We start from the raw sequence: 27,316 nt of genomic DNA on the forward strand, positions 1-27,316 counted from the left end.
AGACAGTATTTAAATTCTATACAGTGGGACCAACTGATGATGTTACCAACAGCAAATTCAAAATGGGAAGCATTCAAAGAACTTATCTTGGAAGCTACTAGGCTTTACATACCAACTAAGAAATATTGTTCAAGGTTTAGGCCAAAATGGATGTCAGATGAACTAATGAGGCATATGGCAGAGAAGAAAAATGCATGGGATACATACAAATTAACACATGACACAGAAGCCTATGATAGATACAAGTTGATATGCAACCAAGTTACAAAGGAGGTTAGGCAGGCGAAGGCAGATTACTAGAAATCCTTGGCAAGGGATGCAAAGAAAAACAGCAAAGAGTTCTTTACTTATGTAAACTCTAGAATGAAGGGGATGAATCAGATTGGTCCACTTAATATTGATGGGTCAACTGTTGATGATCCTGCTCAGGTAGCTAACAAACTAAATGAATATTTTGCATCGACATTCACACATGAGGAGTTATTCAGCGAGGGGAATGCCAGAGGTGTATTCAACTCTAGCAGTAAGCTACAGAATCTTGAAATAACTGGGAGTAAAGTGGAGGAGAAACTGTTGAAGATAAACACAAGAAAGGCACCCGGGGTGGATGGGATCTATCCAGTTATATTAAAGGAGGCAGCAAAGGAAGTAAGCAAACCCTTAGCCATAATTATGAGAGCTTCCTTGGACTCAGGGGAGGTACCCATAGACTGGAAATGTGCAAATGTGACCCCAATTCACAAAGGAGGATCAAAGGCTGACACAAGTAATTATAGACCTGTGAGCTCAACTTCTGTTCCAGGAAAATTAATGGAGGCACTGGTTAAAGAAGCACTGCAGGATCATTTAGACAAGACTTCAGTTATAGCTCAGACACAGCATGGTTTTGTTAAGGGGAAGTCTTGCCTGACCAACTTGATTGGATACTATGATGCAGTCACAAAAGAACTGGATGCAGGGAATAACTTTGATATTATATACTTGGATCTTAGAAAGGCTTTTGATACTGTTGCACATGGAAGACTGCTACACAAATTGGAGCAGTGTGACATTGGAGGCAAATTGCTGCTATGGATAAAGGGGTGGTTGAGGGGGAGAAGACAGAGAGTGGTAATCAATGGACACTGCTCATCGTGGACTGATGTTATTAGTGGAATCCCTCAGGGCTCAGTGTTGGGTCCATTATTGTTTTCTGTATTTATGAATGATAATGATGATGGTATATCGGGCTTAATGTCCAAGTTTGCAGACGATACAAAGGTTGGCAGGGTTGTCAAGGACACCACTGACACTATGCTGCTGCAACAGGATCTGGAAAGGTTGAGCAGATGGGCTGAGAGGTGGCAAATGAAGTTTAACATTGACAAATGTAAAGTACTACACATGGGAAACAGCAACCCCAGAGCAACGTATCAACTCTGTGGTACTACACTGACAGTGGTAGAGAATGAAAGGGACTTGGGGGTGGTTGTGCAGGCAGATATGAAGTTCTCTGAGCAGTGCAGACGGGCTGCAAGAGTAGCTCATGGAGTATTGTCAATGATATACAGGAATTTTTCCAGCAGGGATAAGGAGGTGATTATTCCATTGTATAAGGCGATGGTCAGGCCACACCTAGAGTACTGTATACAGGTCTGGAGGCCTCATTTCAAGAAGGATGTAGAGCTGCTGGAACGAGTACAGAGAAGGGCAACAAGATTAGTGAATGGAACAAAGGGGTGCTCTTACGAAGAAAGGCTTAATTTTTACAAATTACAGTGTCTGGAGACTAGGCACCAGCGAGGTGATCTGATAGAGGTGTATAAAGCCTTGAATGGTTTAAGCATGCTCAATGCTGATGGGATTCTTCCTCTAGCTCAGAAAAATCACCTGAGAGGGAATAAATTCAAATTGAGGAAAGACAGATGTAGGATAGACTTGCGGAAATTTGCCTTTAGCCAGCGGGTGGTTGGTTGGTGGAACAGACTTCCATCCCTTGTGGTGGAGGTTGATAGCCTAAATAAGTTTAAGGCTCAGCTGGACAGGTATTTTGAATGAACAGAGGGGTGAAGTGGAAGTGGTTTTTTTTTTTTTTTTTGGCTGATGCTGCATAAGCTTGCTTTCTTGCATCAAATGCCTCTACTAATGCTAATGCACTTGTTCTAGCTACTCTACATCCTTCTTAAATGAAGCCTCCAGACCTGTACGCAGTATTCAAGGTGTGGTGTGACCATTGCCTTATACAAAGGGATAATCACCTCCTTGTCTCTGCTAGCAAAATTCCTATCTATCATTGGCAAAACTCCATGACCTGCTCTGGCAGCCTGTCAGCACTGTCAGAGACCTTCATATCTGACTGCACAATTACCACCAGGTCATTTTCATTCCCCACCTCCCTGAGTGGAGTACCACACAGTTGGTATGTTTTTCTTGGGTTACTGCTACCCATTGGTTTATGCAGTATTTTGCATTTGTCAATTTTCAACTTCAACTGCAACTTCTCAGCCCATTTGCCTAATTTTTAATTTTTTTGGTTTGCATAGTTTCTTTACTGTCATTAACAACCTTCCATCTGCAAATGTGGACATATCACTGATAAATACACAAAGCAACAATGGCCCAACACCGAACCCTTGGGGACTCCACTAATAACATTAGTCTACGTACAGCAGCGCCCGTTTATTACCACTCTCTGTTGTCTCCCACTCAACCATCCCTTTATCCATTGCAGCAACTAGCCCTTAATGCCATTTTGCTCCAATTTGTACAGTAGTCTTCAACGTGCAACAGTATGAAAACCAAGTATATGATATACAAAATTATTTTTTGCATCCAGTTCTTTTGTGACCACATCGTAGTATCCAATCAAATTGGTCAGAAAAGACTTCACGTTAACAAATCCATGCTGTGTCTAAACTATTACTGCAGTCCTGTCTAGGTGATCCTGTATCACCTCTTTAACCTGTGACTACATTATTTTCCCTGGAACCGAAGCTAAACTAACCGGTCTATAATTATTTGTGTCACCCTTTGCACCCCCTTTATGAATTGGGGATACATTTGCACATCTCCAGTCGATGGGGACCTCCTCTGATTCTGAGGATGGTCCAATAATTATGGCTAAGGGTTTGCTTACTTCTCTTGCTGCCTGCTTCAATATAACTGGATAGATTACATCTATCCCAGGTGCTTTTTTTTGTTTAACTTGAACAATTTCTCTTCCACTTTGTTCTCATTTATTACAAAATCACTTAGCTTCCTGTTAGAGTTTGATAAACCTCTGGCATTTCCCTGCTTGAATAACTCATGATGTGTGAATGTAGATATAAAATACTCATTCAGGTTTATCTGCTACTTGAGAAGGATCATCAATAGTCGAACCATCTATATTAATTGAACCAATCTCATTCATCCCCTTCCTTCTAGAGTTTACAAAAGTAAAGAAATCTTTGCTGTTTTTCTTTGCATCCTTTGCCAAAGATTTCTCGTAATATGCCTCAGACTGCCTAACCTCCTTTGTGACTTGATTACAGACTAGCTTATATCTGCCATAGGCTTCTGTGTCGCCTGATAATTTATATGCCTTCCATGCATTTTTATTCTCTGCCTGGTGAATTCATCTGACATCCATTTAGGCCTGAACCTTGAACAGTATTTCATTGTTGTTATGAAAAGCCTAGTACTCCCCAAGATTAAGTCCCTGAAGCTTTTCCATTTAGAATTCACCATTGGTAACATCATCAGTTGATTCCACTGTACAAAATTTAAAAACATTCTAGCAGTCAGCTTTATGTAAACAAAACCCTTCCCTTTACCCTTGATGGTAGTTATATGTTTAAGTAAATCCCACATCAATACACTGTGCTCACTGTCATCTAGTGGTTCCTTTATCTGCAAATTCTTAATGCATAAATAATCACTGCCTATAATCAGATCAAGAGTATTACTCCCTCTGCTTGCCCCTCGAACATGTTTCTTTAGAAAACAATCCTCCAATGAATCCACAGAAGTCTTTCTAATGTGCCAGTGATTAAGACAAGTTCTAGACAATATCTGGAAAGTTAAAATCCCCCATTACAAGATATTCTGATTTAGGAGCCCACTCTATTTCTCTGCAGAATTGTTCGTTGTGCTCATCAGAATCATTAGGCCAATAATACATTTCCACTCTGACGTTCCCACTGTTTATATCACACTAAACAGACTCAACACTGCACTACCCACACGTGTCAAATGGATGCACTTCCTTAGATTTTATGTGTTTCTTAACTAATGGCATTACCCCTCTGCCCTTCCTACACCATCTATCCTTTCTGTACAGATTGTACTCCTAAATTTCAATTCTGCACTGCTTATATCTGTGTGACACCATGTCTCTGATATCCCAACAATATCTGCCTTCGATGCCTTCATCAGCACTTCAAATTCATTAAATTTATTTACTATACTTCTAGCATTGGTGTACATGCAAGTATACATGAACCTGTTCTTACTCTTAGTTACCCTAACTCAGCCCATGTATTTACTTGTTCCATGATACCACCAGCAGCTCTTGAAATCCCAGGCAACTTGTTCTCTGGGCTGCTGCTCAGTACAATAGAAGCAGTGCCAGAATCACTTTCTCCTCTGCCTGCAGGTGCTGTTAATCTTTTAGTCTGTGAATCCCCCCAAGCTAGCAGCTTGATAACCCACCTAACACTGCCTCAACAGCATCAGCAATTATACTTATTTTATGCACATTCTTTCTTAAATAAATACTGTTTTTTATTTTATTTTCCATTACAAAATACTTCTTTTGTCTTAAAAAAAAAAAAAAATATATATATATATATATATATATATATACAGGAACTCTCCGACTTATGTAAGGATTGCATTCTGCAGAATGCTATGTAAGTCGGAATTTCTATCATGCTTGTGCAGCACTCGCAACTATGTTTGCTGAATTGATTGAATCAAAAAAGAAATGTTTGACAAACATGTAAATAGAATTATTTATTGTATTTATTCAATTTTTTATCTCATGCGCAGAAAAAAATCACAAAAGCATGCAGTTTCAAAAAATTTCAAATTTATAAAATTACAAAAAAAAGAGAGGAGACAAGCATAACATCAGTAAGTTTTACCCCTCGAGCATCATTGCCAGAATTGACGTCTTCAGCTGATAAGTACGCCACTGCAGAGGTTGAGGGCTGTGGAGATTTAGAAAGGGTCGGCCGCTCAACGTTTTGAAAGAACATATTAATGGATGACTCAATGGTGGCTTTTTTCCTTTCATCGTAGATTTCTTTGTAGTAAGCAAGCATATCATTCACCCCTCTGTTAACTTTTAAAAATCTTTCGCTGTCAGGATCCATCTTCTTAAAACTCGCCATTGCCGATGGAATTTGACGAAATGCAAATGCCAATTCACTTCATCATCTCTCTCTCTCTCTGATGATGAAGTCTCGGCTCCTCATTTGGTTCATTTTGAGCTTCATCAGCATTTTCTTCTTTTACTATTGCTGCCTGCAAGTCAATAAGTTCTTCATAATTCCTTCTCTTCTTCCTCTATTAACTCCTCCACCCTTTTGGCATGAACCTCTAACGGAAGTAGCTCTGCAACCTTTACAATCTTCTCTGAACCTCTTCATATGATTCGTCTTTTTCAAATCCTCGAAGCTTTTATGTACTGTGGGCATATTTTCTGCCATGTGCCATTTAAACAACTTTTAGTAATTTCCGCCCAGGCCTTATTAATGTTTAAGATGGCATGGTAAATATTGTAAGATTTCCAAAAGTGTCTTAACATAAATTTTTTCTCATCATGTACTGCAGACAATGCCAGAGAAAATGTGTGTAAATAGTATGCTTTTAAATTTGAAATAACACCCTGATCCATAGGTTGGATGAGTGAAGTCATGTTTGGCAGTAGAAATATGACTCTCATGTTTGAATTGAAATCATCTAGATGCATAGGATGTCCAGGAGCATTATCTAATAGAAGCAAAATCTTGAAAGGAACGTCGTTGTCTCTACAATATTTTTCACCCTCGGGAATGAAGCAGCATTTAAACCAATCCTCAAAGAGAGATACTGTTATCCATGTTCTCTGGTTCGATCGGAAATGCCATGGGTAGGGTGGCCCTTAAATGCACGACGATTTCCAGAATGGTACACAAGCAGTGGTATTAATCTGTAATCTCCTGCTGCATTAGTCCCAAGCAAGAGCGTGGCCCTATCTATTGATACCTTGAAACTTGGCATTGTATTTTCCTCTTTGGCAATGTATGTTCGATCCGGCATTTTTTTCCAATACAGGGCAGTGTCGTCAACTTTAAAAATTTGCTGCGTGAATAGCTGCCTACATCAATAATATTTTTCAACGCATCACAAAATTTCTAGTATGCGCAGAATCAGCACTGGCAACTTCAGCGCATAATTTAACGTTGTGGAAACCAGCGCAATGATTGCAAGAACTTGGGTTGTGGTTTGCCATACTTATCCTTAATATCTTTATAAACTTTTTGCTTTTGCTTGAACGGTCATTAGACTCAGGGGCACTCACTTCTGAATCCGATTTTCCATCCATATTACTAACAGCTGTTCCATCTTCGATATAGCACTTGAATGCTGTTTTGTGATCACTGTTGATCTCAAGTGCATTGATCCTTTGACACGTTCTTTTATACACGCACTGTCCCTTAAAATAATATTCACTGTTGAAGCAGCGAGACCTAATTCCCTTGCAATAGATGACAGACTTTGTCCTGCTTCATACTTCTTAATCATTTTCATCTTCATTTCTAAATCAATTTTGTTTTGTTTCCTGGCACTAACCACTGCTTGCACTTTTCGTTGGTCGCTTTCCCTTCATAATTGTAATACGTAAATAGGAATGAAGAGAAGTTTCTGAAAATTTGTGTTTTATATGATTGAAGATTTCAGTGAAGGAAAACACATTTGACCATAACAGCGTAAAAATTGAAGTTACTGGTAATATCGCAAATGCAATAAGATCGAATTTACTACCTGTTTATAATTAGATACAATAACAGAAAAGCCCAATAAACGGGAAAGTGCAATTTTTTTTACTGTTTTATGGTCGTGACCTCCAGAAAAATATCACAAAGGTCTTCAAAATTGATTTTTATAATGGGAACATATGATAATGATGAAAGTGTAGTGCAATTTCCATTATAAAAATTATCTTCGAGAGAGGGATAAATAACTTAGTAATAGTAAAATTTTCGACTTCCAAGGACTTGGGAACAAATTACAAAAAAAAAAAAAAAGCGTTATTGGGTTCGCATTACGATATTTTCACGATACCTCCATTTGTTCCTATGTGAGGCAAAAAATGTTTCCATGATTTTTTTTAAGTTTTGCACCGACCGGAAAAAAATTACCTAAGTCGAATTTCTGTAAGTCAAGTATTACCTAAGTTGGGGAGCTCCCTGTATATTAATTCTGTTGAAAATTAAAAAAACTTTTAGGCATAAAATATAAACATGCTCTATTAGTCTCTTCCATGTTCTCCTTTAAAAGTGCTATAAGTTGTAAAACTTTAACTTGCATATGCATGCATATTTTCAGTTTATACAGGGTGATTCACTACCAGTGCGACAAACTTGCAGGAGGTGTAGGGGACACAAAGACTAATTGGATTCACATAGCATTGCAGGGTCCAAATGCTTTCGTCATGTGGTAGAGGATGTTGAATGGGAGGTTGCGTGAACAGCGATCCCGCTGGAAGTCAACATTTGCGAACCGGTTCCCGAGGCAGTAGGATGGACGAGTATTCAAACGTTGAAATGGCCGACATGCACCTCGTGTATGGAGCTGCAGACTGTAACGGGCGCGCCGCTCTGCACTTGTACCAGGAACGTTTCCCGCACAGGCGTGCTCCTCATCATACGATTTTCGCATGTGTGAACAGAAGGTTACGTGAGACTGGTTGTTTCACGAGAGGTACCATGAATCGAGAGCAAACGAGGACGCCAGACAATGAGGAGAATGTCCTACATCTTGCAGAAGGCAATCCGAGTACGAGTACTTGAGCGATAGGCCAATGATTGGGTATTTCCCAATCCACTGTATGGAGGATACTGTCAACAAACCAAATGAGTTCATACCTTCTGCAACGCATCCAATCATTAGAGCCTGCAGATTATCCACTCTGAAGGACTTTTGCTACTTGGTTTCGTCAACAGAAACGGTTCGCAAATGCTGACTTCCAGCGGGATTGCTGTTCACGTGACCTCCCATTCAACGTCCTCTACCGCATGACGAAGGCATTTCGGACCCTGCAATGCTATGTGATTCCAATTCGTCTTTGTGGTCCCTACACCTCCTGCAAGTTTGTCGAACTGGTAGTGAATCACCCTGTATAACCATCAAGCATAACAAATTTTATCATTTCTTGATTTCATATGCAATGCAATATGATGTAACAAATAGTGCATTTCTTTATTTTACATAGGGAGAGGGCCGCACACAGCCTGAGGGCCATAGGCTTTGTGAATACCAATTTATATATTCTTAATGAATCAATACTTATTTTATGCAAATTCTTTTTTTTAAATAAAATTTAAAAAACACTGTTTTTTATTTTATTTTACATTATAAAATACATCTTTTGTCTTAAAAAAAAAATATATATATATATAACTGATATTAAATATTAAATCAAAATTAACGTCAGTAGCATGGCAAATATTTACTATTTTTAAGTACTTCACTATGCTAATATATACACTTCATTATGCTAATATATATAAAGTTATGTAAAAAAATATAAGAAATAAAAAAGAGAAAGAGTGGCAGAACAAATTAATCCATCTAATTTATGATTGTACATTACATCTGTTGTATATAACAATTTTTTAGTTAATTATAATACCAACCAGATAAATTGGAGAATTTAGCATAAAAGTATTAGGGGTGAAAACTATATTCATTAGTTTAAAGGGCCAAGTTTAGGTAACCTAAGTTGGACTTCTTTGTTTTACCCTATAACTAAACACATATAATAAAATAATATAAAATAAAATGAAATTAAAATGATAATATAGCTAATAATAGATATATTAGCATTAGTAGAGATATTTGATGCAAGAAAGCAAGCTTATGCAGCATCAGCCAAAAAAAAAAATAATAATAATAATAATAAAGTAAAATAAATAACCACTTCCACTTCACCCCTCTGTTCGTTCGAAATACCTGTCCAGCTGAGCCTTAAACTTATTAAGGCTATCAACTTCCACGACAAGCGATGGAAGTCTATTCCAGCAACCAACCACCCGCTGGCTAAAGGCAAATTTCCTCACGTCTATCCTACATCTGTCTTTTCTCAATTTGAATTTATGCCCTCTCAGGTGATTATTCTGAGCAAGAGGAAGAATCCCATCAGCATTGAGCATGCTCAAACCATTCAAGGCTTTATACACCTCTATCAGATCACCTCGGCGGTGCCTAGTCTCCAGACACTGTAATTTCCAAAACTTAAGCCTTTCTTCGTAAGAGCGCCCCCTTTGTTCCATTCACTAATCTTGTTGCTCTTCTCTGTACTCGTTCCAGCAGCTCTACATCTTTCTTGAAATGAGGCCTCCAGGCCTGTATACAGTACTCTAGGTGTGGCCTGACCATTGCCTTATAAAAGGGAATGATCACCTCCTTATCCCTGCTAGAAAAATTCCTATATATCATTGACAATACACCATGAGCTACTCTTGCAGCCCGTCTGCACTGCTCAGAGAACTTCATATCTGCCTGCACAACCACCCCAGGTCCCTTTCATTCTCTACCACTGTCAGTGTAGTACCACAGATTTGATACGTTGCTCTGGGGTTGCTGTTTCCCATATGTAGTACTTTACATTTGTCAATGTTAAACTTCATTTGCCACCTCTCAGCCCATCTGCTCAACCTTTCCAGATCCTGTTGCAGCAGCATAGTGTCCTTGACAACCCTGCCAACCTTCGTATCGTCTGCAAACTTGGACATTAAGCTTGATATACCATCAGCAATATCACTTAGAAATACAGAAAACAATAAAGGACCCAATACTGAATCCTGAGGGACTCCACTAATAACATTAGTCCACGATGAGCAGTGTCCATTGATTACCACTCTCTGTCTTCTCCCCCCCTCAACCACCCCTTTATCCATAGCAGCAATTTGCCTCCAATGCCACACTGCTCCACTTTGTGCAAGTCTTCCATGTGCAACAGTATCAAAAGCCTTTCTAAGATCCAAGTATATAATATCAAAGTTATTCCCTGCATCCAGTTCTTTTGTGACTGCATCATAGTATCCAATCAAATTGGTCAGGCAAGACTTCCCCTTAACAAAACCATGCTGTGTCCGTGCTATAACTGAAGTCTTGTCTAGATGATCCTGCAGTGCTTCTTTAACCAGTGCCTCCATTAATTTTCCGGGAACAGAAGTTAAACTCACAGTTCTATAATTACTTGTGTCAGCCTTTGATCCTCCCTTGTGAATTAGGGTCACATTTGCACATCTACAGTCCATGGGTACCTCCTCCCCTGAGTCCAAGGAAGCTCTCATAATTATGGCTAAGGATTTGCTTACTTCCTTTGCTGCCTCCTTTAATATAACTGGATAGATCCCATCCACCCCAGGTGCCTTTCTTGTGTTTATCTTCAACAATTTCTCCTCCACTTTACTTTCAGTTATTACAAGATTCTCTAGCTTACTGCTAGAGTTGAATACACCTCTGGCATTCCCCTCATGTGTGAATGTCGATGCAAAATATTCATTTAGTTTGTTAGCTACCTGAGCAGGGTCATCAACAGTTGACCCATCGATATCAAGTGGACCAATCTGATTCATCCCCTTCCTTCTAGAGTTTACATAAGTAAAGAACTCTTTGCTGTTTTTCTTCACATCCCTAGCCAAGGATCTCTCGTAATCTGCCTTCGCCTGCCTAACCTCCTTTGTAACTTGGTTACAGATCAACTTGTATCTATCATAGGCTTCTGTGTCACGTGATAATTTGTATGTATCCCATGCATTTTTCTTCTCTGCCATATGCCTCATTAGTTCATCTGACATCCATTTAGGCCTAAACCTTGAACAATATTTCTTAGTTGGTATGTAAAGCCTAGTAGCTTCCAAGATAAGTTCTTTGAATGCTTCCCATTTTGAATTTGCTGTTGGTAACATCATCAGTTGATCCCACTGTATAGAATTTAAATACTGTCTCAGTCCATCGTAGTCGCCTTTACGAAAGCAATACCCCTTCCCTTTACCCCTAATGGTAGTTACCTCTTTGAGTAACTCCCACTTCAGAACACTGTGATCACTGCCACCTAGTGGTTCATTTATCTGCAGATTCTTAATGCATGAAGAATCACTACTGATAATCAAATTAAGAGTATTACTCCCTCTAGTTGCCTCAGGAACATGCTGATGTAGAAAACAATCATCCAATAAATCCACAAAAGCCTTGCTTCAATATCTGGGAAATTAAAATCCCCCATTATAAGACTCTCTGATTTACTGGCCCACTCTATTTCTCTGTACAGTTTCTTATTATACTCATCAGTCATTAGGCCTATAGCACACTCCTACTCTCAATTTTGATCTCCCAATGCTTATCTCATCACACCAAACTGACTCGACACTGCACTGTCCAGCGATGTCAACTGGCTTCACTTCCTTGGATTTTATGTGTTTCTTAACTAATAGCATAACCCCTCCTCCCTTCCTATCCTGTCTATCCTTTCTGTAAACATTGTACTCCCCAAATTCCAGTTCTGCATTCCTTATATCTGTGTGACACCACGTCTCTGAAATCCCAACAATATCTGCCTTTGATGTTTTGAGCAATACCTCAAATTCATCAAATTTATTTACTAAACTCCTAGCATTGGTGTACACGCAAGTATACATGCACCTGCTCTTCCTCTTAGCCACCCTAACACAACCCATGTGTTCACTTGTACCCCCATGATTCCAAGCAGTCTCTGAAATATCCTGCATCTTATTTTCCAGGCTGCTGCTCATTCCAATAGAAGCAGTGCAAGGATCACTTTCTCCTCTGCCAGTGGCTACTGTTAATCTATTAGTCCTTGAATCCCCCCAATCTAGCAGTTTTCCGACCCACCTAACACTGCCTCGATAGCATCAGGAAACATTCTTGCACCCTTTCTATTTAAGTGTATCCCATCCCTGTAGAAGCAGTCTCTCCTGTTAACAAGTACAGACCAGGCTGAAAAAAATTCTACCCCTTGAGCCTTGCACAATCTTTCCAGGGCCGAATATACTCCCTCCTATCGTGTCTGGGCAGAATTGCAGACACTTTCAAATTCAACCCTAATTCACGGCTTTTTTTCATCAGTGACCTGTACTTGTTAAGTAATTCTGCCGGTCTCCTACTCTTAATATCATTAGTGCCAACGTGTACAACTATATCACCTTTTGTGCCCTTAAAAGATGATATGGATACATTGAATGGAATGTTAACTAGGGCTAGCTCCACTCAATACATTTGGCTTTGCATTTGAGTGCTTGTATCTGTCCTATTTTTAATTTTTGCTGCATCAGGACCACTGCTATTCAAGTCCTCTGCATTGGTGGTTCGATTTGGGGATCGGATGGTGGACTGATTTTTTGATCGATTCGCCTTTACGGCGATTTGTCTAGAGATCAAAATGCAGTGATTCCATGACCATTACTGGCCTTGCAGTCCTTTGCTGAGATGGGGCATAATGGTCAGTCTCTTTCTGTTTTTGTTTTATTTTATTTTATTGTAGTTGTTCACATCTCTGCTCGTGATATTTCACATAAATTTGGACCTGTTGCCCGCCAGAGAGGAGCACAGTTAAATTTAATTTAATTGGCTATTCAAAATTTAATTGATTATAGTGACAAATGGGCCTGGAGTACTGGGGTCCATAGTTTCAAATACAGATATATACAGTTATACCCAGATATTTATTAACAAATAAAGTACAAATAAAATAAAATATAAGTACAAAAACCAGTAGCTTTCGGAACACGTGTCCCTTTATCAACTGATAAGTTAATATAAAATTTGAATACACTACAAGCAAAGTGTGGCACGTTAATCATGCGTCATTGTTGTAGCAAGGACGTGTGCTGCCATCACTGGCGTAAGGCAGCACACGTCCGTGCTACAACAATGACGCATGATTAACGTGCCACACTTTGCTTGTAGTGTATTCAAATTTTATATTAACTTATCAGTTGATAAAGGGACACGTGTTCCGAAAGCTACTGGTTTTTGTACTTATATTTTATTTTATTTGTACTTTATTTGTTAATAAATATCTGGGTATAACTGTATATATCTGTATTTAATTGATTATATTTTATTATCTTTGTATTTAGACTTTCTAAATTATCTTCAAGAGTTTCTGCTACAATAATTTTATTCTCTTCCCTCCCTGTTGGTTTCATCATTACGTATAATTTCACAATTTTCGCTCTTCTGTCTTGCCATGCTGCTGGCATTTTTATTTATTTATTTTTTGATCATTATTCTCACTTAAGTTTATATCTCAAGCGTCATGTAGAGGAAAATGCTTTTTGCTGCATCTGATGTATGCTTTACCCCTTTTTTATGTAAGGTTCAGTTTTCAATTATTTCAAACATTATTCAAATATAAGCAAATACATGCAGTAAACCCCCGCTATTCGCTGGGGTTACATTCCTCAGAAATGCTGTGAATACTGAGTTATGACTCCCATAGTAATAAAGGGGTTCCGTTCCAAAGTATGAAATATATAAGAAAAACTAGTCTAAAATTTTGTCTATATATGTATTATATGTACATAGACAGTACATAGTGAAATGCAAGCATAAGGTATCAAAATGAAAATAAGAAACAATTTAATATTAAATGTAATATTTATTAGAAATATCAAACAAACAAATCTTTCAATCCAGCGCCTTTGCTAGCTAAAAAATTTATCCCGCCAGTACTACACCAGTTTCGCTCAAGTGTTGATAAAGGAGTTTTGCCTTTTCACGAATGATGAGTGAACTTAACTGAATTTTATTTTGAGTTCGGTCTTGTATCCACAGATTTAAAGCTTTTTCCATTTTTTCTAATTTAACATCGTGAGTTACACAGGAAATTTTTGAAGCAATTAGCGCGTTTTCATGGACACTACGGCGGATTTTTTTTCCCGATTTCTTGATTGATCGTACCGTTGACTCATTGATTTTATAATGTTTTGCCACTGAGGAGACACTTTCACCATTAGAAATTTTGTCTAATAACTCAATTTTATTCGCTAATGTCATCACCTTCTTTGACGTTTTCACATTTCCCTTGTTATTCGTAGCCATATTTTTGTACGGGTTAGAAAGAACTTGTCCACAATAAAGTCACTTTGTTCTGTTAACACACTCGAAAGTCTGTTTTACACTGCAAAACGGTAGATTTTGTAAGCATATCAATTTATAAATTGATAAATTTATTCAATTTATAAGCATATAAATTAAAAGCAAACGACGAAACCTTCCATGACAAGCGCATAACACGTACTGAACAAGGATTAGCGAGAAACGTCCACGCTCACGATTTTGTCAACCCTCTCCCTCCCACCCACTGAGCGCCGTTTTGACCAGGAAAGATAATTTTAGCCACGCCCATGTTTTTTTATGGCGGAAAATGTTCACGATGCTTTAAAATTCACAATATATTTTAGGTTTCATTTTATATTAAATCAATGACCGCGAATACACAAAACCACGAATACACGATACCATGAATAGCGGGGGTTTATGTATATATATATACATTCTGTTGAAAATTTAAAAAAAATTAAGCATAAAATATAAACGAACTATTAGTCTCTTCCATTTTCTCATTTAAAAGTGCCAAAGGTTGTAAAACTTTAAATATGCATATACACGTGCATATTTCAAGTTTATATAACCGTCAAACATACCAGATTTAAAAATTATGCATACATACCTGCTTACAAACTGGTATAGTGCTAGCAGAATTCAACAGGCTATAATGACTCCCAATAATTTTATTTGTGCCATAAAATTGAAAAAATTATAATTCAAAAATGTTGCAGTTTTGAATTATAATTTTCTCTGTTTAGAAAACACGTGTTTTATGACCATAAAACACTTGTTTTCTAAACAGAAATTTATTTTTTGCTGAAAAAGCAAAACAGAGAAATATTGCAATATATTTATAAATGAAATAATTATTGCCACATAAACTGATGAATGAAATGAAATAATTATTGCCACATAAATAATTATAAATAAATAATCAATCTGAACTCAGCAATGAGCAAGCTAAATTTACTGCTGAGTACATCTGCCTCATGTTGTCTGAGAAAGGGTAATGATATCATCAGCATTTAGTTTACTCAATCCATTTAAAGCCCTAAACAACTTCATTGAGGACTCCTCGTATATACACAGTTTCCACACAATCCATTTGAAGAACTGAAGTCATTTATGGTAAGAGTACTATATGATATCCTTCATGAATATTGTTATTCTTCTCAGCACCCATTCCAAAAGATCCAGATACTTCTTAACATGAGGTTTCCAAACCTATATGTGATAGTCAAGATGTTTGTATAATCACTGCTTTATATTATTTCATGTATTTTTTTTTTTTTTTTTTTTTGTTAGTTGTTGGCACATCAGTTTCTGTGGCCATAATTCACCCCCCAAAGTTTTTGCATTCACTCTTATCCAAGCCCGAGGCAGGATTCAAACCCGCGCCATTTGGGTTGCCAGGCAGGCACTTTTACCCACCTAGCTAGACCAGTCGGAAATTCTATGTATTACCACCTTGTCTCTGCTGGTAAAATTCTTGCATATCACTGACAAAACCCAACAAGCTCTCCCTAGCCGCCTGTATGCACTGCTCAAAGAACTTCATGATGGAACATACAGTTACCCCTAGATCCACCACCTTGAATGTACTACTAAAAAGTGGTACGTCACTCTAGGATCTCTGATGCCCATATATAGTATCTTTAATTTATCAATGTTAAACCTCAATTGTCACTTATGTGCCTACCTGTTCAACTTTCTTAGATCTTGAAACAGTAGAATGCCTTTATTCCAGACATTAACAACCATGCCAACTTTTGTATCATCTTAAACTTAGACATTACGACATTACATTACGTCTTAGACGTTAGTAAGTAAATTTGAATTTGAGGTGTTGGTCAAAACATCAAAGGCCGATATTGTTGGGATATTTGAGATGTGGTGTCACACAGACATAAGGAATGCGTAATTGGAATTTGGGGAGTATAATGCGCACAGAAAGGATAGGAAGGGAGGAAGGGCTATGCTATTAGTTAAGAAACACAAAATCTAAGGAAGTGCAGCCAGTTGACATGGGTGATAGTGCAGTGTTGAGTCAGTTTTTTTTTTTTTTTTTTTAATGAGAACCCCAAACACGAGAGGTATTAGAACCTATAGTACTTGGTACTGTGCTTGGGTTGGAGGTTGGGAAGATGAAAGAAGATATTTGTTGATATTGGACTTGAACTTCTGTACATTGTAGTTTTCAGGAAATACGTATGAAGGAAGTTTGTTCCAGAAAACGGCAGTTGAATGAATAAATGAGGAAGATGAAAAGTTGGTTCTGTGGGTTTGAAGTTGGACAGTAAATGGATGTTGGCTGGTGGCAGCACGTGTTCGGACTGTTTTGAAAGAGAGAGCGGGAATTATAGAAGCCAATTCAGAAGAACAGTGCCCATGGAAGTATCTGTAGAAGAGGCATGCAGCAGAAACAGTACGTCTATGAGAAAGCGAGTGGAGAGACTCTTATTTTTTTTTTTTTTTTTTTATGAAAACCCCAAACACGAAAGGTATCAAAACCTATAGTACTTAGTACCGTGCATGGGTTTGAAGGAGAAGTATGGGGGGGGGGGGGTGCCGGAAACTTTGCTCTAGAGACTAAACATGGGTTTCACCACTTCAAGCCTCCAATAAGCAAAGTGGTGGTATTTCACCGGTTGATGAAAGTCATCTACCACCTGAATAGAGATGAATCATTAATTAACCTAACTGCCCTCTTCTGAATGAAATCAAGAAGCCCTGAGAGAGGTTTTGGGGGCACCACCCAGGATGTGGGAACAATATTCCATGGCAGGGCGGATTTGCAATTTATACAGAGTGAGCAGCTGTTTGGAAGAAAAGTAACGGCGAGAGCGAAAGAGAAAACCAAGTTTTTTAGATGCAGAGGAAGCAATATTTGTAATGCGCTTGTGCCAAGAGAGATTAGAAGTCAGGGTAATCCCCAAAATAGATATATATCATTTTGCCTAGAAATCGGAGTGTCACTAAAGATAAGCATAGGAGCAGAAGAATCCTTTTTGCGAGATATAAGACAAGATTGAGTTTTAGAAGGGTTGAAATCAACTAAGTTGTCTTTGCAACACAGGACAATTACCTGAAGATCGGCATTTAAGGAATTGGCAGCAGATTTTCGAGAACTTGAAGCTGATTGAGCTGGACAAGGTTTCTCAAAATGGAAAGTTGAATGCAATGTGCTATCATCGGCAAAACTATGGATAGGATTTACAGTCAATGGAAGAAGGTCATTGATATACAAGAGGAAAAGAGTGGGGGAAAGAACTGAACCTTAGGGGACACCGGCATTAGTGGAGAAGTTAGAAGACAGAGAGCCATCTACCATCACCCTCAGTGAGCGATCAGAGAGAAAACTGGATAACCAATTACTAAAAACAGTTGGCAAACCATAAGATGGAAGCTTGTTTAGAAGACCTTTATGCCAAACACGATCAAAAGCCTTTGAGATGTCAAGAGCAACTACTTGTGTTTCACCGAACCTTTCCATTGAATTAGTCCATAAATGGGTAACATAAGACAGAATATCACCAGTGGTTCGACACTGACGGAATCCATACTGGCGATCGTTGATCAGATGGAAGGTTTCTAGGTAGTTTAAAAGTTGGCGGTTAATTGATTTCTCCATTACTTTAGAAAGAGTAGAAGTAATTGCAATGGGACGGTAATTGGATGGGAGGGATTTATCACACCCTTTTTAGGAACTGGCTGGATATGAGCAAATTTCCAAGCAGAAGGAAAAACACCTTTGGAATAAGAAAGTGAAAAAAGGCGGCAAAGAATAGGAGTAAGTTCAGGAGCACAGGTTTTGAGAACAAGTGGAGAAATACCATCAGGACCTGAAGCTTTCGTAGCATCAAGATTCATCAAAATCCTTCTGATATCATTTTGACGGAAGACCACAGGAGGCATTGAATGGAGCGTGTTAGGAATGGTGGGAGGTGTTTTACCAAGGTCATTAATACATGAGCTGGAAGAAAAATGGGATGCTAGCAGGTCAGCTTTATCCTTGGCTGAAGTGACAACAGAACCATCTGGTTTGGACAGAGGTGGGAGCAGAGATTGGCAAAAGTTGCGGCCAATAGCTTTGGCAAGAGACCAGAATGCTCGGCTACCATTAGGGCAAGAAGCAAGTTTTCTACTCTTAGACTGTTCAAACTCTAGTTTGGACTGATTAATAACTGCTTTACAATTGTTGCAAGCTTTGGTGTAGACAGAAAATGAAACTGAAGAATGAGAAACAAGCCAATTACGATATGCAACGTTCTTCTCTTGGACAGCCTTAGCACATTTATTGGAAAACCAAGGTTTAATTAAAGGACAAGATTTTAAAGTGGAGTGTGGGATAAAGGATTCCATTCCTGCAAGAATAATTTCGCTGACACGATCTGAGCAAACGTTGACATCAGAAGTTTTGAAACAGTAATCAGACCAAGGAAAAGAAGAAAAGAAGTCTTGCAGGTCATCCCATTTTGCATTCTTGTAATGCCAAACAATACGAGGTTGGGAATAGCCATGAGATAAAGGTTCCATTGGAGAAGAGACAATCACCAAGTTGTGATCTGAAGTGCCTAAAGGACCTCTCACTTCAACCTTGTACTTAGAAGGGTTGTTTGTGAGAAAAAGATCAAGCGTATTGGCTGTATGATTAGGATTGTCTGGTATTCTTGTAGGTAAATGAACAATCCGTGCTAGGTCATTAGTAAATTGGAAAAGCCTCAGCATCTCGACCTGCTGGGTCGGTGTGACTAGAAACGGAAGCCAGCTGGTAGTTGTGAATGTTAAAATCACCAAGGAAAATTACCTCACTGTTAGGTAAGTTGGACTGGAGAAAGTCAAGTTGCAAAGTGAGGAAGTCAAAGAGCTCCAAGTGATTAGTGGAGTTGGGAGAACGGTAGAGACAACAGATGAATTTTACACAATGAGGTAGAGAGATTTTAAGCCAGAGAAGATCAAAGAGAGGAGATTCCAAATTGCCAAATCTCTGACAGGGAATATCAGAACGGACATATGCACAAGTACCATCTTTGAGGCGAAAGGAATCGTACAGCAAATAATTTGGACATCTGAGATGAGCAGTAGTTGAATCAACTGATAACTGAGATTCAGTCAGAAAAAGTACATGGGGTTTGGAAGACTGCAAGTGGAAATGGACATCGTCGAGATTGGAATTGAGACCACGTATATTTGTGAAATGAATTAGGAAGTCCTTGGGAGGTTTAGATCTTTTCGCAGATAAGCTTGATCTATTATTTTGACAATTCATGGTGTATTCAATAGTAAGAAAAAGTGGGTGGGACATGCTGTATGAAGTAATGAAATTTTTGGATATGGCGTACATATGGTAAGAATATACCCAGATCCTTGACATGACGTGGCCTCGACAATGCTCCCCGCATACACACTACTCGGACTCCCTCCAGTCACTATCTGGCAGAGTAGAGGTAGCAAGATTATACACTAGCTGATCCGGAAGCCTCCTAGAGAGTTACCAATAGGTTTGGTCCGGTGTACTATCTAGCGGCCGGCCTGCGAACACCGTTTTAGAGCTGTACCCTCGAAATATAAGGAATATTGGATCTCGCCACGACATTCATCATATCTTCAAAAATCATCAATCATACTGCATGATGGAAGAGATAGGGAAGGGCTGGCTGGAACTTAGCTCTAGAGACTAAACATGGGTTCCATCACTTCAAGCCTCCAATAAGCAAAGTGGTGGTATTTCACGGGTTGATAAGAGTTATCTACCACCTAGTACTGCCTGGTAACATAGAGGGGCGGCGTTCCTCCATGTGGTGTGGGCGCCACACCTCAACCCCTGCTTACGTTGGTTCACACCTGGGTGGTCACCCACCATGTACTTGTGCATGAAGGTTATACCCAGGATTACTAACAGTCCCACCATCGTGAAGGTGCAAGCAGAGGATTTGGCTGTCATAGACCGTCCGGACTTCACTTCAAGTCAAGTGGAAATGGGGTCCACTTGACTTGAGTGTCACCTGAATATCAGTTCCATCAGCGTTTTAGACTCCCAGGTAGCAAGAACAGCTTGACTGGCATATCTGAGAGAATGTCTGTGACAACCTCAAGGACCATTTGGTGTGACATAAGCACTGGGAAAGCAAAATTAAGAGTAGGAGAGTGTGTTATAGGCCTAATGACTCTGATGACTATAATGAACAACTGTACAGAGAAATAGAGCGGGCCAGAAAATCACACTGTCTAATAATTTGGGATTTTAATTTCCCAGACATTGACTGGAACTTGTAGATTAGTCACTTCCACACTGGCAAGGCTTTTGTGGATTTATTGGATGATTGCCTTCTACAGCAGTATGTTTGGGAGGCGACCAGTGGGAATAATACTCTTGATCTGATTATCAGTAGTGATTCTTCATGCATTAAGAATTTGCAGATAAAGGAACCACTAAGTGGCAGTGATCACAGTGTGCCAATGTGGGATTTACTCAAAGGGGTAACTACCATCAGGGGTAAAGGGAAGGGTTTTTGCTTTTGTAAAGGTGATTATGGTGGTCTGAGACAGTTTTTAAATTCTATACAGTGGGACCAACTGATGATGTTAACAACAGCAAATTCTAAATAGTAAGTATTCAAAGAATTAATCTTGGAATCCTACTAGGCTTTTCAAACAAACTAGAAAATATTGTTCAAGGTTCCAGCCTAAATGGATGTCAGATGAACTAATGAAACATGGTAGAGAACAAAAATGCATAGGATACATATAAATTAACAGATGACACAGAAGCCACTGGTAGATATATGCTAGTTTGTAATCAAGTAACAAAGGAGGTTAGGCAGGCAAAGGCAGATTACGAGAAATGGTTGGCAGAGGATGCAAAGAAGAACAGCAAAGAGTTCCTTACTTATGTAAACTCTAAAAACATAAGAAAGGCATCTGGGGTGGATGGTATTTATCCAATTATACTAAAGGAGGTAGCAAAGGAAGTAAGCAAACCCTTAGCCATAATTATAAGAGCTTCCTTGGACTCATGGGAGGTACCCATGGCCTGGAGTTGTGTAAATGTGACCTCATTTCCCAAAGGAGGCTCTAAACTAACAGGTCTGTAATTACACAAGTAATTACAGACCTGTTAGTTTAACTTCTGTTCCAGACAAATTAAAGGAGGCACTGGTTAAAGAAGCAATGCAGGATCATCTAGACAAGATTTCAGTTATAGTTGGGACACAGCATGAGTTTGTTAAGGGTAAGTCTTGTCTGACCAATCTGGATACTATGATGTGGTAACAAAGGAACTGGATGCAAAAAATAATTTTGATATCATATACTTAGATCTTAGGAAAGCTTTTGATACTGTTGCGCATGGAAGACTGCTGTACAAATTAGAGCAGTATGGCATTAAGGGCAAATTGCTGCTATGGATAAAGGGATGGCTGAGTGGGAGAAGACAGATTGTGGTAATCAATGGACATTGCTCTTCATGGACTACCATTATCAATGTAGTTCCCCAGGGTTCAGTGTTCGGACCATTGTTGTTTTCTGTATTTATTAATGATATTGACAAAGGTATATCAGGCTTAATGTCTAAGTTTGCAGACAACACGAAAGTTGGCAGGGTTGTTAATGACACTAATGACACCACTCTACTGCTATAGGATCTAGAAAAGTTGAATAGATTGGCTGAGAGGTGGCAACTGAAGTTTAACAAATGTAGTGTACTGCATATGGTTAGCCTGGGTATGACATAAATTCAAATTGAGGAAAGACAGTTGTAGACCAAATGTGCAAAAATTTGCCTTTAGCCAGCGGGTGGTTTTTTGCTGGAACAAACTTCCATCTGTTGTTGTAGAAGTTGAAAGCTTATATAAATTTAAGGTAGAACTAGACAAACATTTGGAGCAAATAGATGGGTGAAATCGAAAGGGGTTTTTTTTTTTTTTTTTGGCTGATGCTGTATAAGCTTCCTTTCTTGCATCATATGCCTCTACTAATGCTAATTAAGTGAGATATGCCTTCATCAGAATCATTAATAAATAAAATAAACAACACTGGGCCTAGCAGTGAACCCTGGGGAGACTCCCCTAATGCAGCATTCCAAGATGAGCAATGCACATTGATAACCACTGTTTTCTTCCACTCAACCATCCCTTTACCGTAACACTAATTTGCTCCTAATGTCACACTTCTCCAATTTAAAGTATCTTTCAAAATTTCCATTAAAAATGAAGTTCAGAATCCTTGTCAGCATAAAACATAACAGAACTTTTTAAGCTGCAGACCAGTATAATTGGATCAACAGTATTGTTTTATCTTGTAGCCGCTCTAACATGCTGGTATAAAATGCAGTCATGCAGTACATCAAAAAAATCTGTGCTACTATGTGAGCCACCTCTCCACAAGTACCAGTCATTATCTGTAAAGTTTAAATCCCCATTATAAGACATTCTGATTTGCTGGTCCACTTTATTCATTATACCCACTGTCATTTGACTTATATCATACTCATCTCACTTACCACCAGAATCAAATGGATGCACTGTCTTAGATTCTGTGCTTCTAAGAGTAGAACTCTACCCCCTCCCCTTTCTTGTCCTGTCTGGGCAATCATGCAAACAATAGGAACACAGACCAATGGAATGATTTGTTTTCTGGGTAGCATCTTCATATACATACAGAGCAGGGTCGAAATAATCTGGCCCAGGACACCTCAGAGGGAGAAAAAAAAGTCTTTCCATCCAGGGGACCGTAGGTGGCACCTTTTCATGTTCCAGTGGTTTATTTAATCTTCTGGGGATTAGCAATTTTTGACAGATTATTGGCATTTTAGTGTACATAATATAGTCATCAGGTTTTCTATATCTAATAAGTTGATGTTTAAATTTTCATAAAATGTCCTCCTAAGATATCAGCAATTGAAAACTAGTATTCGTTAAAAGTTAAAGAACGATTCTTCTACCATATGAATATAGCATTCTTTTAGGCCTAACTTTGAAGACTAGAATAGAAGTGAGAAGAGACTATCTACATTGTTGCCTGCAGGTGTAGACTTTCTACAAAGAAAGTAAACTTGGCTTAAATTATACAATTTTAAATAAGTTATAATATTTACAGTTTCAATTTTGCACCAGTTTGGAAAAACTGCTTAACATATGAGAAAATAAATGTCTTGAGCATTTCTAAGGTAAAGTTTTTACACATAGCTGACACCTGAAGTAAAGTCATATCATTTCTAAGGAGATTTCTGGTAATTTTATTTTTCCTCATTTGCTCAGCCATTCTTATATGCTGGGCTGACCATAACTGCCATTTGCCTTTGGACTATTTCTGGGCCTATTACAAGAAATATTTTAAATTCTGCTTCCAGGTTTTTTAAGCCCTAAAAGCATAAGATAACATGGTTTTTATAAGCTGTGTTAAGATCCTTATTTATAGTTCTCTAAGCTCTGAGAACCATAAATAACTGCCCATTTCACACTTCTTTCTTTTCATCACTAAAAAGTGTGCCCAGTGCAATATCGGATTTCCGAATTGCTATTCTGTTGTACATACTCTGTTTTGGCCCTGCTTTTGTTATTATAAGTGCTATTTCACTGCTGTATATTGTTACTGTTTTCCCCCTCATCATATATTTTCAGTATGGAGCTTAACCTCAAATCACGTTGAATTCTAAGGTGAGCTTGAGTTATATAGCCTTTCAGGAGAGTTTTTCTGGGTCCACCTCAAGCAACATATTCAGATGAGATGGACCAGTTAATCTGCCTCTCATGTTCATAATTAATTAACAACCCTCTTCTTGTACCCCCTCATTCTCAAATCTCAGAATAAAGTCCCTTGCTTACCAGCAATAGCTCTCCTCTTATCCACACTTCAAGTCTCAGGAAGGATCAATAAACTTTTCTATGTAATGATGGAAATCATGTTACCATAGCCACTGTTAAGTTCTTCATGCAGATATTGGAAGTGTTGAAGACAATACTTATAACTCATATTATTGATAATGGAAAAGTGAAACTTAGAGTTCAAGGCCAGCTCATCAACTCCCCTTTCTGCATTTGCTACTGCTATTTCCTTAGTTATTTCTGTTCCCACCTTTGCTGATATTGTCAAGACTGATAAAACCAGTTGCTACTAGTTCAAACTTAGGGGAGCTTTTCTCATTCCCCACATGTGTTAATATTAACTGCGGCTTTAGTTCTGTTTACTTGATTTCACTGTACTACCAATTTAGTGATAACACTGATCCATACAATTTATATCTAGAAAAAAGGTTAAGATGCATTAGCTCAGAAGAATATTCTCATTGCCAGGGATGCTAATGCTCATCCCACTTATTGATACAGTAATTTCAGTGATCAACATGGAGAGCATCTAGAAAATTTAATCACCTCCAGAAATTTTGTCGTCTTTAAACAACCTGCTACCCGATACAATGTCAGGGAAATGTCAGTGTTGGGCCAGCCCAACACTGACATTTCCTTGGCCACTCCATCTGTTGAAAACAAAATTCAATTCTGGAAAGTGCTTATTGATGAAATTACCAGTGATCACAGAAGCACTGTTTATATCATTATAGAGCACTCTATTAAACACACTTCTCAAAAGAATTTAAATGCCTTCTAGACACCGCAAAAAAAATCTAGGAACTCGACTGGAGTTGAATGTGAATTTCAGCAAAAATTAGCTGCTAAAAAATATTTGATAGTGAACATGGAATGATAGAGAAGGAAATTTCAGAATCCAGTTTTCCCATATTTTGAAATAGTGCAATCCAGTCATTGAAAGACAGGTTTGAGTTAACTACAAAGCATAATAATCAATTCCAATGTGGATTTAGAAATTCTTCCTACATATTGTGATTAAAAATTCATCTCAATTGCTGATTTATATGAAGAATTAAAATATTTCTAAAACCATTTCATGTGCTCAAACAATTTGATGGCATCACTGGTAAATCTTTTTTTGGCAACATTGCCAGTATCAGTGGTCAGAACTAAAGGGAGCTTTTTCAAAGATGAAGTTAATCAAAACCTACTTCTGTTCCATGATGACACAAGACTGGTTGAATGAATCAGCGAATTGAGCATATCATCACCTTGGTTTTAGACCTGGATGATATGATCCAAAGATTTTCAGCTGTTAAAGCCAAAAAGTTCATTTTTGAAGCAGAAATTTAATGTATGCTTATTAAATTGAAATTAATAAATAATATTTTTTATTTTATTATTTTAATAAAATGAACTGAATGAAATAAACAATAAAATTATTAACAAAACTTTATATGTTATTTTTAAACTGAAAATCTTTTTCAAACTAATATGAATGGGATGGGTTGTGGCACTCTGAGCCAACTTTGGTTGGCTCAGTGTGCCACAACCCTTTGAGCCAGTTCTGACATGTGGACAAACAGACAGAGAGATACAATGAACTTTGTTTGCAAATGTACAAGGAGCTTTGTACATTTGTGAACAAGACGAAAAGAACTGCAGAACTCATTTGTCACTACAAAGGCCAGGCAAGCTATCTCACTAAAACAAAATTGAACTACTGCTGCTTCTTATGCTATGTTAAAAACAGCATGAGCTTTTTAAATAACGTGTCTCCTATTTTTAACATTACTATAATTAAAATCAATATTACTGTTCCTTATTACAGCATCTAGCTTACCTCATCTTTATTACAAATAATTTCTTCCACTTCTTTCTTTGATTTTTCAGGCTCTGGAGCCTTTACATTACAGTGGTATGACTTTTTACAACCCTAGAAAAGCATTATAAATAACAGCAATATGCAAAATTTTTAATGCAAAGACATTTGCCACACTAATGAATAAGAATAATTTTATATAAAAAATTGTATATTTAAATTTGAATATTTTTGAATACACATTTTCTTAAGGCCACAGCAAAAGCTGGCTACTCAGTAGCACAGAGGTATAACTATTATTTATGCTCAAACAACCCAGGAACTAGCTCAGCAAATATCAGTGGGCAAGTTGTGGGATGCAGCATAGCAGAGCAGCTTGCAGATTTTTTTCGAACTTATAAAAATCCTCAAGAGCTCTGTCCAAATATCAACAATATTGTTGCAAGTGGAGGCAGCTGGCAATAATATACTCCAGCAAAACAATACTATCTGATGCAGAATTTGGGACAGTGGAAAAGACTGGATCTGTTGCAAAACTGGGTGAGAGAAAAAAAAAAATTTTAGTGCAGAGCAGAAACTGCATTTAAAGAGTTTGTATATATTTGTGAAACACTTGTTTATGGTGCTAATTTGAATACACACAATTCTGAAGTAAAAATATTGCATGCTACTTAAAGAGATATTTTTACCAAGAAATTGTGAGAAACTGACGAAGTACATGCAACCGTTTTTAAATCATCTATATAAATATGCAATTTATTAAAATTTTACAGAGCATGAACTGTTTACAACTGTTGGATGTTAGCAATAGTATAAAATGCATTTTCCCAATGTTCAAAGAAATGCTCCTAGAACAGACAAGTGAAGTGCACAGGAAGGAACCCGTAGATAAATACTTCAAACTGATCATCAATTCTTTAACTAAATGCAGCAGAACACTTTTCATTAAACCTGTCACATATCAGAGAAGACTGCGAATAAAATAGATGTCAAGCTTGAATCAGAAAGAAGACTTCCAATCTTTTCTACTTAGTTGTGTAACAGTGCTTTCCATCTAAAGCGAAGTGGGAGTTCATCTGCATCTATAGGTAAGATGTGGACCGGTAATGTTCTCAATGCTTACAGATCTATGCAATGGGAAAACAAATGAGAGTAAGAGTATAAATACTCATCACAGTCATTTATAGGATAAATATAATGGAGGTTTAACTATCCAGATATTGAGGGGACCTTGAGAGTGGAGTACACAAACAGTTGCAGAAATAAAATTTATTTATTAGATGACTGTTTTATAAAGCAGTACGTTAGAGGGGCAACGAAATGAAGCAATACTCTTGCTCTGATTATCAGCAGTGACTCTTTATGCATTATGAAAATTCAG

The 27,316-nt window shown here is 38.0% G+C and overlaps 1 protein-coding gene across 5 annotated transcripts in view; it reads right to left on the reverse strand.

Annotated features, from left to right (window-relative positions):
• mora (cysteine and histidine rich domain containing protein) overlaps positions 1 to 27,316 on the reverse strand; it is a 560,065-nt gene that overhangs the window by 301,051 nt on the left and 231,698 nt on the right. For 4 of the 5 annotated variants that reach the window (XM_090370663.1, XM_090370660.1, XM_090370661.1 and 1 more), the window contains exon 4: positions 25,957 to 26,049. The exons of the other annotated variant lie outside the window; for it this stretch is intronic. In XM_090370663.1, the coding sequence (XP_090226789.1) occupies positions 25,957 to 26,049 (93 nt within the window). The remainder of the gene's footprint in view (positions 1 to 25,956; positions 26,050 to 27,316) is intronic. 5 annotated transcript variants of the gene reach the window in all.

The sequence above is a fragment of the Mastigoproctus giganteus genome, chromosome 3, assembly GCF_048544385.1.
Source record: "Mastigoproctus giganteus isolate SK-2022 chromosome 3, ASM4854438v1, whole genome shotgun sequence".
In the NCBI taxonomy this organism is placed as follows: Eukaryota; Metazoa; Arthropoda; class Arachnida; order Uropygi; family Thelyphonidae; genus Mastigoproctus; species Mastigoproctus giganteus.